The following is a 15,490-nucleotide window of genomic DNA, read 5'->3' on the forward strand; positions in this document are numbered from 1 at the left end:
TTTTAGATGTGCTTAGTCTTTCTCTTACTATTTCTAAATCTCCTTCCATATCTATATCTTTGTAACTATAATCATTATTGTCTATGACTGATATTATACTATCAAATGGGTTTTCTATCTTTATTTTTTCAATCTTATTTCGTGCTGTTATTTTGTGATTGGTTGTTAATATATATAAATTTTTACATTTTGCTGTAAATATTTTACTTCCTGGTGCCAGCTCTATTCCTGACATTTTCCAGTACAATACTAGTGATTTATCTATATTAGCATCTTTTAATGCTACTGTATAGTTAGCACTAATTATAAATTTAAATTTTTGGTATATCAAATTTCCTTTTATTGCACAAATTATACTCTTTTCTATAGGTTGTACTATTCTATCATCTGCTAAATATATTTCTATTGGTGTATCTATCCCTTCTCTAAAACAGGCTTTTATAAGTATTTCTGTTCCTCCTAAGTGTACATATTTGATCGGATTTTTTGCTTTTATATTCTGAATTTCTTTATTTATTGTTCTTTTATTTATTATAGGTATTTTAGCTTTTCCTCTAGTATATTTACAATCTATTATATGTTCTTTTTGACTTATTACATAATATTCTTCTTTTTTAATTTTGAACCAGTTTTTTATTGTTGGTACTTCTAATATTTTACCGATGCTTAAATCTAAATCTTTTCCTTTTATTTTTTCAAAAATATCATTATCAAATATTACTTTTTGTTCACTTGATTCTTCATCCTTATATTCTTCTCTGCTTATTATTTGTATATCGTTTTCAGTCATTTTCCTCTATATCTGATAGTTCTTTTTCTGATTCTATTTCTGTTTCTAATTCAGGTTCTAATTCATAAATACTATCTTCACTATCTAATTCATAATCTATATAGTCTAGTTGCATGTATTCTTCATTATCAGTGTTAATTTCTGTTATTTGTTTCTTTTTAGGGTCTCTAGGTAATTTACAATCTTTGGCTAGGTGTCCTAATTTTCCACAATTGTAACAAGTACATTCGGATAATTTTTTCTTAATTCTATATGGTCTTTTTCTTTTGTAATCTTTTATATAATATCTTTTCCTCGGGTTTTTATACTTATATTTTAACTTATTTCTTCTATATTTTTTATATTTTCTTTTATAATTTTTCTTTTTATAATAATTATCTGTACATCCAAACTGGGGTGCAGTTTTAATTTTACAACATGTAAGGTTTTTTATCAGTGTTTTTTCCATTTTAATTTCTTCTTTATGTTTTTCACATAATTCTATAAACCAATTCTTTAAATATCTAATTCTAGCTCCTAAGGTATCTTCTAATCCTGCTTTTTCCCAATCTCTTATTATTTTAGAACTAAAAGGTTCTGGTAATTTTGTAAAGTATATTTTTCTGATTTCTTTTCCTTCTTCAACACTATATGTTCCTTTATAGTAATATTCTTTAAATGCACACGTATATTCGTCTATGTAACACATGTTACATATAGCTAGTTTGTTCATTAGATTTCTACTTACTGTTTTTTCTTTTTGTTGCTCTTCTATTTCTGTTGTCATACTACTAAATTCATTTCTTATAGCTAATTCATATTTTATTAATATGTCTATAGTTGTTGTAGCTGATTCACCATCGAATTTTTTATTACTTCTTAATGCTTTTATACTTTCATCATTTAGATTTCATTTTGGGGATTTTGTGGGTCGGATTTAGCTCCGATTAGCTTTTGTTCATAAATCTTCATAAGTCTGAATATTCTTCTACCAAATCGTATGTATTTTGTGGGTCTTCTTTTTGTGGGTCGGATTTAGCTCCGATTAGCTTTTGTTCATAAATCTTCATAAGTCTGAATATTCTTCTACCAAATCGTATGTATTTTGTGGGTCGGATTTAGCTCCGATTAGCTTTTGTTCATAAATCTTCATAAGTCTGAATATTCTTCTACCAAATCGTATGTATTTTGTGGGTCTTCTACTTCTTTTTCGTATTTAAGTATTTTTTCCCAAATATCTATTTTTATGTCAGTAGGTTTTAATTCTTTGATAAAATATAGGACTAGTATTTTATATTTTTCTAGCATTCTTTTTGTCATGTAAGTAGTTATTCTGTATTTTTCTATCATTCTTTAAAAGTGGTTCAGATTATATTTTTGTTTAGTCTTTAGTGGATTTGTTGTATTTATGACTATTTTTATATTGTAAATATTTTATTGTAATATTCTGTTTGTAACGGTTTTATTTTTAATATTTCCGTTATGTCTTGTTGTATATTTATCAGAAGGTCTATATCCTTTGTTATTAAGTAAGTATTGATTGTTAATTTTAGTTGTTGTTCTAAAGCTTCTATTTTTTCCGTAATTTCTATCCAGTATGATAAATATTCTTGATTTATCATGCTTAATCATAATATTCTCTTATTATAGATTCTAATTTTGATATTTCTATTTTACAATTTGTTATATATTCTACATATTCTATTTCTCCTGTTTCTATATATTCGTTTATATTAATTTTTTGGAGTTGGAAGAATGTTATTAATTTGTTTATATTTAGTTTTTCTAGTTTATCCTTATTATGTAGTTCTTTTAATTGTTTTATATTATCTCTTATATGTTCTAAAAAGATTAGATCTTTAGATTCTTGATATAATTGCATATTTTGATGTAATCTATGTTCTTGTAATTCTATTATTTTTCGGGTTTCTGTTAGGTTCATCTAGTCTGAATATATATCCTCTGTAAGTATATCAAATTCAGATAGGCTTATTGTATTCTCTTCTTCTAAGTCAGATAATTCTGCTAAATCATACCATTGTTGGGTCATTAGTTCTAGTATTTCGTTCATAAGTAATTTGTCAAATATTATATTTTTGATATCATTATTTAGTGATCTAAGTATGTGTAAAATGGTTATTTTATATTCATCAGTGTTATCTAAGATGTAAGGATGATCCATTTTTGTTTGATGTTTTGGCTAAAAATATTCCTTTAATCTCTTCGTTTATCATGTTTATCGTCATCCTATAACAAGTTATTAAGAACAATTCTTTTAGTCACTACCATGATTTTTTGCTTCAATCGTTTTACCCTAACAGCGCCTCAACTCTGGTTACTTCCCTACCACGGCCTTCTGCCTTACTGGTTTCACCCTTAGGATGGCATAGTCTGGGCTTAAACTACTCTCAGCATAATTATTCATGGCAAACTTACTAAAATTATTCTAAATAACAGTTATAACATGATAACAATTATGATAATCTAGAGATTTCAGGAATATATGTATTTAGCTATACATATTTTAAAAAAAACTTACTTGATACTGTATATCGGGGATTTCTTCTTTCATAGGTTTGGATTGCTCCATAGATTAAAGATGTTAATTTATTTCACTGAATAGATTTTTACAAGAGAGGTTACAAGAGAGTTTTTTCAGAAGGATGTGAAAGGGGTAAGGTAAGGTGTGTCCCTCTAAGCCTTAAGGGCTGTCTATTTATAACGGAAACTAATCCAAACATCGTCCTCCTAACTTTACACTTGGACGGTCTAAAATTAAAGTAAAAGACGCGTTCCCAACAGTTTTTCCACTGACAGTGGTAGTGATAAAGTGGGACTCACAACAACAACTTAAAAACTAAAAGACGGAAAATAATTTACATAAAGTCAAAAGTTGCTTTAATAATTACATAGCTTTTTTCTTTATGTCATTTTCTGCTTCTTCTTGGGTCCTGCCGATCCTGCTAGCTGTCCTTTTGTTTTTGTCTTGTAGCTTTTGTTGTAAGATTCCTTTGTCTCTTTCTTGATATTTTGTTGCGTATCTTTTTAGTTTTCTTCTTCTTCAAATTTGATTTCTGGAACTATGTTTTTCTCTCCTTGACATTTCGAACATATGTGCTCTGAATAGATTGGACTAATTTGTTTGCAGTATCTTGTCATTAAGTTTTGAGAAATAAATTCTCCTCTAATAGCTCTTGTAATGGGTGCTTCTTCTGGTTGGATTAATGTTTTAATCCATCTCCGTATCTCTTCCATGTCGTTTTCCCTTAGGTTTTTTGAATGGGTGTAGATCATCGTGTGTTCTCGGGATTGGTATCCCCAAATAGGTTTTTCTTCTACATAATTGTTGACTAGTTCACTTAGAATGGTTGATAGTCCTATAATTCTTTTGTTTGAGTAGAATGCTGGTATATCAGGTTTGGGTATTTCTGGTTGTATTTGTACATTTTCTGGGATAATCATTTCTCTAGTTAGTCCTAATTTAATAACTTGGATTATTGGTTTTATCTCGTTATAGAGTATCTCTGCTGGTGCTACATAAAATTTTATATAAAATAGGTCTCCTTTGGTGATTCTCTTGTAGGTAGTAAAGGCACTATATAGCTCTGGTATTGTAGCTATTTCTTGTCCGGTTTGTGTGTACACTGTACTTAATAGTCCGTAATTGTAACATGTTTTAACTAAATTTGCATTCGTCCCTGGTTGGGCAATCAGTCGGTTGTATCCTTGTAATGGTTGTGTTATATAGTCTGTTTTTGGGTTTTGGATTGTTTTTGATCTCGGATTTAGGTTTAAAAAGGTTTGAATCTTGTGGATATTTTGTATATAGCTGTTGGTAATATAATCGTAGGTTTGTTTTTCCTGGTTTAAGCTTTCTCTATAGCTAGTTGTTTGTGGTGATGGTGTCAAAGGATTTTGGGATTTTGGGGTATATGGCTTGTTGAACATGGCGTTCATATTTGTATTTGTATGTTTTCCTTTTCTTATTGCTGATGTTGATGTACCTGCAGCTGTATGTAAAATAGTGTTAGTTTGTAGGTTTTGGGTTTTTAGGTGTTTCCCAACGTCACCTCCTAGGTCCGCATGTTTTGAGCCATGCTGCTGGCTTAGTTCCGCATGTTTTGAGCCATGCTGCTGGCTTAGGTTTTTTGCTTCTATAATCTGCAACCTCTTTTCTACTTCCGTCATTTGTAGTGATAGTGTAGTAAGTATTGAAAATAGGTCTTGTGTAGTTTCTTCTTCATTTGTTTGTGTACTTTTGTCTTGATAAGTAATCTGCAATCACATTCTTGTCAGTAGGAATTATTTCTATTGTAAATGTGAAATTTAGTATATTTAATACGAGTCTTCGTATTTCTTTCGTTGTAACTGAGTCTTGTACCTTTTTGGTTATCCACCATTTAACTTGTGTGTTATCTGTTCTAACAATAAATTTGTTATATACTATATATGGTTCAAACGATAATAAACACTTATATAAAGCTAATAATTCTTTTCTATTTATTTCCCATTTTAACTGTGGTTCCGTAAATGATCCTGAATAATATCTACAGTGATGTTCTATTTTTTCATCCTTATATTTGTATTTAAGTACTCCTCCATAACTATGGTTACTTGAGTCTGTCTCTACTATATATATAAATTCTCTATTTTCATCTGGAAAATATAGTTTTGGTAATTTTTTACACATATCTTTTATTTTTTGTATATATGTTTTGTCTTTTTCATCAAAGTGATATTCTATATCTTTCTTTAATTTTTTCTGTAAAGGTTTTAAATTTTCTGCCAATTTAGGTATATATTCTCTAACTTGGTTAACTAATCCTAAGAATGATTGTAATTTCTTTTTTGTATCTAGGGTTTCATTTAAATTTATTATTTTTTGTACTATATGTGTTTGCATTTTAATTCCATTTTTATCTATTTGAATTCCTAAGAATTCCACCTGATTTTTAAGTATTTCTGCCTTATTTTTACTAAGGCTAATTCCTGAGGATTCTATTATATGTATGAATTTTTCTAATAATTTTATATGTTGATCTTGTGTCCTTGAGTATAGTAGTATATCGTCTATGTAGATTATACAGTTTTCTAATTGATTAAAATAGCTATCCATAAAATGTTGGTATCTTCCTGGTGCATTTTTATATCCAAATGGTAAAACGTTCCATTCATAAAATCCTTGTGGTACTGTAAAAGCTGTTAATTTTTTAGATTCTTCTTCTAATTTTAGGTGATAAAATCCTGATTTACAATCGAATTTACTGAAGTAATTATATCCTTGTACTTGCCTTATTTTTAATATTTTATTTGGTATCAGGTAATTATATGTTTTTGTTTTTGCATTTAAATTCCTATAATCTATTACCATTCTACTTTTACCTCTTTTTTGCTCATTATGTTTATTTACTATAAATGCTGGGCTATTATGTTTACTATTACTTTCCTGTATATAATTATTTTTTAATAGTTCTTTTATATGCATTTTGAATTCTTCTAGATCATTAAAATTATATTTTAATGGTTTCTGTGTTATTATACTATTTTCATCTATTAATTCTATTTTTACTTTCGTTTTATGTTTATCCCATCCTTGAAGGGGATTTTCATTATATAATGATTCTAATTTGTCTTGAATTATTTTTATCTTATTTATAGCAAATATTATTAATTCTATTTGTTGCTCATTTATTTTTTCATTTTCTAATTTTTGGGTTACCTTTTCACTTCCTTTAATCCACGGTGTTGTTTTTCTTATTTTATTTCTTACTCTTTTTGCTCCTATTTTTTGTTTGCATGGTGTAGTAAACCACCAATGAGTTTTTGTTATTATATGTGGGTATAATTTATCTAAAAAGGGCATTCCTATTAATATATCTTTATTTGTAAATTCATAACTATATATTTCATCCATAGTTAGTATTTTATCCCATATTTGTATTTTTATATTTTTTGCTTTTTGCGTTATCAAGCTTCCTTCATTGTTAAATCCTGTTACCACAATAGGTGTTAATAATTTTTCCCATTTATCTTCAGGTAAACAGTTATGTCTGCATACATTTACTCCTGCTCCTGTATCTATCATGGGTGTATAATATCTGCTGTAATATCCTTCTATTATTATTTTTGCTAGTATATATATTTTTGTCATGTTAAGGTTCTTTCAATTGTTATTTTCTTATTTTTATATGTTATTATAAGATGTCTATCTCCTAGGTTATATGGTTTAACTGTTTCTAACCATTTTATTCCTAAGGTAATATTTTCATTTCCTTGGTAAATATTAAATTCTATTTCTACTGGGATTCCTCCAATAATTAGTTCCTTCTTTGTTATTTCTTCTGTTCCTACCAAATTTTTAGGTAATCCTGGGCATATTGTTTCTGTAGTTATTATTTCACTTTCTTTAACTAGTTCTTTAGTTATATAATTGTCTTCTTGTCCAGTATTTATCATTATTAGGTATTTTCTTTGATCTATTACTCCTGTTATATAATAGTTGTGTAACTCCGGTTCTTTTATTAATCTTTGTGGGTTTGTATATTCTAATCTTCTCGAGGTACTTGCTCTTGAAGATGTAGTTTGTGGGGATTCATAATTTATTCTTTTAGATGTGCTTAGTCTTTCTCTTACTATTTCTAAATCTCCTTCCATATCTATATCTTTGTAACTATAATCATTATTGTCTATGACTGATATTATACTATCAAATGGGTTTTCTATCTTTATTTTTTCAATCTTATTTCGTGCTGTTATTTTGTGATTGGTTGTTAATATATATAAATTTTTACATTTTGCTGTAAATATTTTACTTCCTGGTGCCAGCTCTATTCCTGACATTTTCCAGTACAATACTAGTGATTTATCTATATTAGCATCTTTTAATGCTACTGTATAGTTAGCACTAATTATAAATTTAAATTTTTGGTATATCAAATTTCCTTTTATTGCACAAATTATACTCTTTTCTATAGGTTGTACTATTCTATCATCTGCTAAATATATTTCTATTGGTGTATCTATCCCTTCTCTAAAACAGGCTTTTATAAGTATTTCTGTTCCTCCTAAGTGTACATATTTGATCGGATTTTTTGCTTTTATATTCTGAATTTCTTTATTTATTGTTCTTTTATTTATTATAGGTATTTTAGCTTTTCCTCTAGTATATTTACAATCTATTATATGTTCTTTTTGACTTATTACATAATATTCTTCTTTTTTAATTTTGAACCAGTTTTTTATTGTTGGTACTTCTAATATTTTACCGATGCTTAAATCTAAATCTTTTCCTTTTATTTTTTCAAAAATATCATTATCAAATATTACTTTTTGTTCACTTGATTCTTCATCCTTATATTCTTCTCTGCTTATTATTTGTATATCGTTTTCAGTCATTTTCCTCTATATCTGATAGTTCTTTTTCTGATTCTATTTCTGTTTCTAATTCAGGTTCTAATTCATAAATACTATCTTCACTATCTAATTCATAATCTATATAGTCTAGTTGCATGTATTCTTCATTATCAGTGTTAATTTCTGTTATTTGTTTCTTTTTAGGGTCTCTAGGTAATTTACAATCTTTGGCTAGGTGTCCTAATTTTCCACAATTGTAACAAGTACATTCGGATAATTTTTTCTTAATTCTATATGGTCTTTTTCTTTTGTAATCTTTTATATAATATCTTTTCCTCGGGTTTTTATACTTATATTTTAACTTATTTCTTCTATATTTTTTATATTTTCTTTTATAATTTTTCTTTTTATAATAATTATCTGTACATCCAAACTGGGGTGCAGTTTTAATTTTACAACATGTAAGGTTTTTTATCAGTGTTTTTTCCATTTTAATTTCTTCTTTATGTTTTTCACATAATTCTATAAACCAATTCTTTAAATATCTAATTCTAGCTCCTAAGGTATCTTCTAATCCTGCTTTTTCCCAATCTCTTATTATTTTAGAACTAAAAGGTTCTGGTAATTTTGTAAAGTATATTTTTCTGATTTCTTTTCCTTCTTCAACACTATATGTTCCTTTATAGTAATATTCTTTAAATGCACACGTATATTCGTCTATGTAACACATGTTACATATAGCTAGTTTGTTCATTAGATTTCTACTTACTGTTTTTTCTTTTTGTTGCTCTTCTATTTCTGTTGTCATACTACTAAATTCATTTCTTATAGCTAATTCATATTTTATTAATATGTCTATAGTTGTTGTAGCTGATTCACCATCGAATTTTTTATTACTTCTTAATGCTTTTATACTTTCATCATTTAGATTTTGTATCCATAATTTTACTGTTCCTATTATTGTCCTTTCTATATATCCTGGTGCTTCTGGAATTGGTATTTTATTATCTATTAATTGTTTTGATATATATCCTACCCATAGTTGTATTATTTTATTAACGTCTTCTACGCAATCTAAGTCCAAAAAGTTATATTGTTCATTTATTGTTTTTGGTGTCCATTTTCTGTTTAATCTTTTATCCCATAATACTTTACTTCTGTCACTTCGTTCATAATTATTATTGTAATATGTTGGTATTGTTTGTTTGTATTTTCTTTCTTTTGATGTACTTGGTTTTTCGCTTATATCTCCGGCATATATTTCTGGATTTATTATGTTATTTGTTTTAGTTATAAGTTCTGTATATGTTTCACTTATTTCTGAATCTTCTGAACTTTCTGTATTCTGTTCATTTTCATTATTAGTTTCATTTATTTCTTCAAGTTTTACTTCTATGTCCTCTTTTAATTTTTCCCTAAATTTTTCTATTTCTTCCTTCAATCTTTCTTCTTGCTCTAATTCTTTTTTCTTTTCTCTTTCTCTCTGTTTGTTTTCATACAATTCTTTTAATATTGCTAATTCTTTTTCTAATTCCATTATCCTGGTGTTTTTGTTTTCTTCCACTTGCTGTAATTCTTTTTTAGCTTGTTGCCTAATTTTTTCAATTTCATTTTTCCTATCAATTTCTTCATTTTCTTTTATTATTCTTGTCATTGCTGTTAAACTATCTTCTAATCTTGCAGTTTCTTTTTCTAACATTAAATATATGTTTTCTCCTACTTTCTTATATCTTCTTCCTATATTTGAGGTTATTATTTTTATTTTTAATCCATCCAAATTTTCGTATGTTTTTTCGTCTACCGCAAATTCTTCTTTATTCATATTTTATGTTTAATCTTAAGTTGTAAGATATACTTATATTCTAGTTTTGACATTTTGTTTATTAATTTGTCCTTTTTCGTGGTTTTATATTCTTTATATAATTCCTGTAATTTTGTTATTGTTTTCTTTTCTTTTTTAGGATTTTTACTTGTTAATTTTTTATTATTTTTATCAATTATAATTGGTATATTGTATTTATTTGTTATGGCTCTGATACCATTTTGGGGATTTTGTGGGTCGGATTTAGCTCCGATTAGCTTTTGTTCATAAATCTTCATAAGTCTGAATATTCTTCTACCAAATCGTATGTATTTTGTGGCGCTTGGTTGGGTAGAATTTGATGTTATAATGGGTATGGATTGGTTGGCTTCTTGTTATGCTAACGTTAATTGAAGATCAAAGGTGGTTCGATTCTAATTTTCAGGAAGGCCTGTTTTTGGAGTAAAAAGGTAATACGGCATCACCGAGAGGTAGATTTATTTCCTATCTTAAGGCAAGGAGGATGATCAGAAAAGGTTATGGTTATCACTTAGTTCGGGTAAAGATTGTGGAAGTTGAGTCACCAACCGTTCAATCTATCCCTATAGTTAATGAGTTTCCCGATGTTTTTTTTTCCGATAAGCTTCCAGGTCTTCTGCCAGAGCGAGAAATTAAGTTTGCTATTGACCTACTACCAGCTACTCAACCAATATCTATTTTCCCCTATAGAATGGAACCAGCAGAGCTAAAAGCGTTGAAGGAATAACTAAAGGACTTGCTTGAAAAAGGCTTTATCAGACATAGTACATCACTATGGGGAGCACCTGTGTTATTTGTGAGGAAGAAAGATGGTTCTTTGCGGGTGCGTATTGATTATAGACAGTTGAATAAGGTGACAATTAAGAATAAGTACCCCCCTCCTGAGGATTGATGATTTATTTGGCCAGTTGCAAGGTGCCAAGTATTTCTAGAAGGTAGACATGAGGTCTGGGTACCCTCAGGTAAGGGTTAAGGAGGAAGATATCCCAAAGATAGCATTCAGGACCAGATATGGGCACTTCGAGTTTCGTGTTATGTCATTCGGTTTAACTAGTGCCCCAGTAGTATTCATGGACTTGATGAACCAAGTGTTCAGACCCTTTCTAGATTTATTCGTGATTGCATTATTTGATGATATATTGGTGTAATCTCGTTAAGAGACTGAGAACACATATCATTTGCATACTGTGCTCAAAGTTTTACAAAAAAGTGAAGTTGTATGCAAAATTCTCTAAAGGTGAATTATTGTTGAATTTTGTCGCTTTCCTTGGGTATATTATTTCAGGTGAAGGTATTCGGTTAATACACAAAAGACTGAGGCAATAAAGACTTGACCTAGACCCATGACACCGACGGAGGTTCGTAGCTTTCTCCGTTTGGCAGGTTATTACAGAAAACATGTAAAGGAATTTTCTTCTCTTTTAGAACCTTTGACAAAAGTGCTCGAGTGGTATGTGATGTATCGCTTGATGTTCCAGAATAACATAAGAAAATCTATGGTGCAAGCAAGTTGAAGAAAGGTTGTGAATAAGTATAAATAGATATGTGTAGGTCACAAGCTAAAGTATGGTAGAGCGACAAGGTTTTAGGAAGACATGAGGAAGGATAAGAAAAGATGAGTGAAAAGGTGACGAGAATGGATGTATTTGGGAGAGAGTTGATGGTTTCTTTAAGTTATAGAAGGCTCAGTATAGACTGAATAAACTCAAAAGAGTCTAAGACTAGTAGCACTTAGAATAGATGGAATGTTGCCCTGGTAGTGGAATAAGGGCGTAATCGTGATAGATGAAGGGTAAAGTTTGGGCCTTCGAAAGGGGGAATCTTATGAATTGTAAAAAAATAGAATACCCATGTAAGTTAACTCAAAAGAGAGCAGAGTTTCCAGGAGCTTAAGAACAGATTGACTTCAGCGCCAGTTCTAGCACTTCCAGAGGGTCCAGATGGTTATGCCATGTATTGTGATTCCTCAGGTATCGGGTTAGGATGTGTGCTGATACAATATGGGAAAGTAATTGCATATGCTTCAAGGCAATTAAGGAAGCACGAGTGGAATTATCCGACCCACGACCTCGAGTTAGCTGCGGTTGTCTATGCACTTAAGGTATGACGGCATTATTTATATGGTGTTCATGTTGATGTATTCACATATCATAAAAGCCTGCAATATATCTCCAAGCAAGAAGAGTTGAATTTGTGACAGAGGCAATGGCTTGATTTATTGAAAAATTACGATGTTAACATTCTCTACCATCCAGGCAAAGCTAAAGTGGTATCGGGGTCTTGTTTATAAATGTGTAGTGCACCACATTATATAAGCAGGGAAAGCTAATGTTGTAGCAGATGCCTTAAGTCGCCGATCTATGGGTAGCTTGGCACATGTAGAGGCCGAAAAAAGACAATTAACTAGAGAAATTCATCAATTGGCTTGTTTGGGGGCTCGGTTAGTAGACTCTGGCAATGGTGGAGTTGTACTCCAAAATACTGCAAAATCATCTCTCATAGCTAAAGTAAAGGAAAGGCAATATGAGGACCCAGAGTTGGTCGAGTTGAGAGGGTGAGTTCCGCAGCAGAAGAAGCCGTTGTTAGAACTCAAGGGAGATGGGGTTCTCAGATACAGGGGTCATTTGTGTGTTTCAGATGTAGCAGGGCTACGAGACAGGATTATGTCAGAGGCACATTATTCGTGGTACTCCATTCACCCTGGGTCGATGAAGATGCATCATGACATTAAGGATATGTATTGGTGGAACGATATGAAGAAGAACATTGCTGAGTATGTCGCTCAGTGTCCTAGTTGCCAGCAAGTAAAGATAGAGCACCAGAAGCCCGGAGGGCTAATGCAGACTATAGAGATCCCGACATGGAAATGGGAGGCGATAAACATGGACTTTATCACGGGTTTACCTCGTTCTCATGGTAAGTTCGATTCCATATGGGTGATAGTCGATAGGATCACGAAATTAGCTCATTTCCTACCGGTCAGATCTATATATACAGTAGAAGATTATGCAAAATTATATATTAAGGAGATAGTGCAACTACACGGTGTTCCAATATCTATTATATCTGACTGTGGGGCCCAATTTACAGCACATTTTTGGAGATCATTTCAGAAAGGTCTAGGGACTCAGGTGAATCTCAGCACAACTTTTCATCCACAAACTGATGGACAAGCCGAGCGCACAATTCAGACGCTCGAGGATATGTTACGAGCATGTGTGCTGGATTTTAAAAAAAGCTAGGCCGAACATCTACCTCTTATCGAGTTTGCATATAATAACAGTTACCACTCCAGTATCCAGATGGCTCCGTATGAGGCTTTGTATGGGCGCATGTGTAGGTCTCCTATAGGGTGGTTTGATGTTGGAGAATCTGGGTTACATGGGCCAGACGTGGTTTAGCAGGCCATAGAAAAAGTAAAGCTTATCCGGGAGAGACTATTGACAGCTCAGAATCATCAGAAGTCATATTCAGACGTGCGGCGACGAGATTTAGAGTTCGGGGTTAATGACTGGGTATTCTTAAAGGTGTCACCTATGAATGAGGTGATGAGGTTTGGCAAGAAAGGCAAACTTAGCCCACGGTATATTGGGACTTATAAGATCATTCGGAGTGTGGGCCAAGTAGCTTATGAGTTAGAATTGCCCTCGAAATTGGAGTCTGTCCATCCGGTTTTTCACGTATCTATGTTACGAAAGTGCATTGGCGATCCTACCTGAGTGGTGCCCACGGATGATGTACAGATTATAGAGGACTTGTCATATGAGGAAATTACGGTTTCCATCCTATACCAACAAATCTGCAAGCTACGGAATAAGGAGGTAGCCTCCGTGAAGGTCTTATAGAGAAGCAAGAATGTGAAAGAGATGACTTGGGAAGTGGAGGAAGAAATGAGGTCTAAATATCACCACCTATTTCAAACCGGGATATGGCTCGAGATGGGATACCTCAGCACAACCCTATTCATGCTAGTAGGTCCTCAGGTAAGCTCTTGTTTTTGATGTTCTGAATTCATAATAGACAGCTAAGTGAGGCCAAGTGTGGCATGTATAGTATATTTTCTGGCTGCGCGCAGGGTGGTTTTAGTTTAGTGTACGGAGGAGACTCTGGCAAAAAAGTATTTTCCAAGGTATCTAAGAGTAAACATTCGAGGACGAATGTTTCTAAGGGGGGAAGGATATTACATCTCGCATTTCTCGTACGTTAAAGTTTCGTCCTCAATTAATTGACATAGACTCGGGGATGCGATTATCTTGAGGTTAGCATATTTATGCTATTTATAACAAGCGATAAGTAAGTGCCATGAAGGATAAAAGGGTACACGAATTAAAGAAATTTCGTTGAAAGTTGTCGATTTGGATAAAATATGGTCCGAGCTATAATACCCGATATTTATGGACTAGTACCATACAAGGTACCATACGACTGTGATAGTATGATGTAAAAAGTATATTAAAAATGAATAGAATTTTAAGTAATTTGAGATAATTCTTAATTATGCGGGTAATTGGTTAATTACCAGGTAACAGGACATTACCTAATTACCTAATAAGTGGATACAAATTAATAAATTAAGAGATAAGACTAACTACCCCCACAAACGTGGCAGTTACCCACATTCTAAGACTATGACTCTTAGAAAATCTTCATTAGGTGGCAACCCAACAAAATTTATTACAAGACATTTCTTGTCCAATATGTTCATTTCTAACTACACTGCCACAAAACATGATTCATTTTCAAGACTTTTCATGTCTAGTATCTTCATTCTAACAACACTACAATTAGATGGAGCTTTTGTACGTTAGAAACATAATTCGTACGAATATTCCTACAACACTACATTAACAACGAGACTTTCTTCAACCAAAAATCCAACGAGAATTATTAGCAGCTTAACAACGTAAATTTTGCGGTTCAAAAGGAGTACGGTGCAACCTTTTCCAAGAATATCATACGGATTTTCCCCTACTCCAGGTATGTTAAGGCTAAGCCTTCCTTCATTTTGGCATGATCCAAGTAACGATACGTAAATGTAATGCTATTCCATAAGTAGTTCTACTCTTAGCAGTTAAGGATTTATCTTTTCAAGTCTTTTCATCCTTCCAATAGTTTTGTGAAAATATAATTGTGTGTTGTAAATATCTTATGCTCTAGTTATCAAGATTAAGAAAATGAAGGAGATTTCCTTTTATAGGTTGCAGGTATTTAAGTATATAATTAGCATTTATGAACCATCACAAATGGAAGCTTAGTAATTTTTAAATGTAGGATATGGTTCTGGATAGTTTTTGCAATTTAAAACATGAATTATTAACAAAGGAAGTGCTATATATTAATACTTGTTTTATCTTCGTAAAATGCCTTTATGCCTCTTAGAAAAATGGAGAAGTATGCAAAGATTATGTACGAATGTGTGTAGTATTATCTTCTTCCAGTCAAGAGAGCAGAGAATTTATATATATAGTATTATAGTATTTTCATTACCATCGAGCTATAATCGATGGACAGGCCCCTATTGGGCAACC

At 31.2% G+C, this 15,490-nt stretch overlaps 2 protein-coding genes across 2 annotated transcripts; both read right to left on the reverse strand.

The window, feature by feature from the left end:
- Window positions 1-286: 286 nt before the first annotated feature.
- LOC138901403 (uncharacterized) lies at window positions 287-4,957 on the reverse strand. The gene is made up of 2 exons (XM_070189164.1): window positions 4,774-4,957; window positions 287-1,618 (listed from the first exon to the last, which is right to left on the reverse strand). Exons 1-2 carry the CDS (start codon window positions 4,955-4,957, stop codon window positions 783-785), a joined length of 1,020 nt encoding a protein of 339 aa, XP_070045265.1. The 3' UTR covers window positions 287-782.
- A 2,703-nt stretch (window positions 4,958-7,660) lies between these two features.
- LOC138900766 (uncharacterized) lies at window positions 7,661-10,084 on the reverse strand. Its single transcript, XM_070188321.1, has one exon. It carries the CDS (start codon window positions 9,942-9,944, stop codon window positions 8,157-8,159), a length of 1,788 nt encoding a protein of 595 aa, XP_070044422.1. The 5' UTR covers window positions 9,945-10,084; the 3' UTR covers window positions 7,661-8,156.
- Window positions 10,085-15,490: the final 5,406 nt, after the last annotated feature.

The sequence above is a fragment of the Nicotiana tomentosiformis genome, chromosome 11 (genome assembly GCF_000390325.3).
Source record: "Nicotiana tomentosiformis chromosome 11, ASM39032v3, whole genome shotgun sequence".
Taxonomy (NCBI): Eukaryota; Viridiplantae; Streptophyta; class Magnoliopsida; order Solanales; family Solanaceae; genus Nicotiana; species Nicotiana tomentosiformis.

Bases quoted from the DNA above. Each gene is read 5' to 3' on its own strand.
- LOC138901403 (XM_070189164.1), bottom strand. From the start codon at position 4,957: ATGACGGAAGTAGAAAAGAGGTTGCAGATTATAGAAGCAAAAAACCTA. The intron at 1,619-4,773 runs GTACATCAACAT...ATGGTGAATCAG, and splicing joins TATTTTACATACAGCTGCAG to CTACAACAACTATAGACATA.
- LOC138900766 (XM_070188321.1), bottom strand. From the start codon at position 9,944: ATGAATAAAGAAGAATTTGCGGTAGACGAAAAAACATACGAAAATTTG.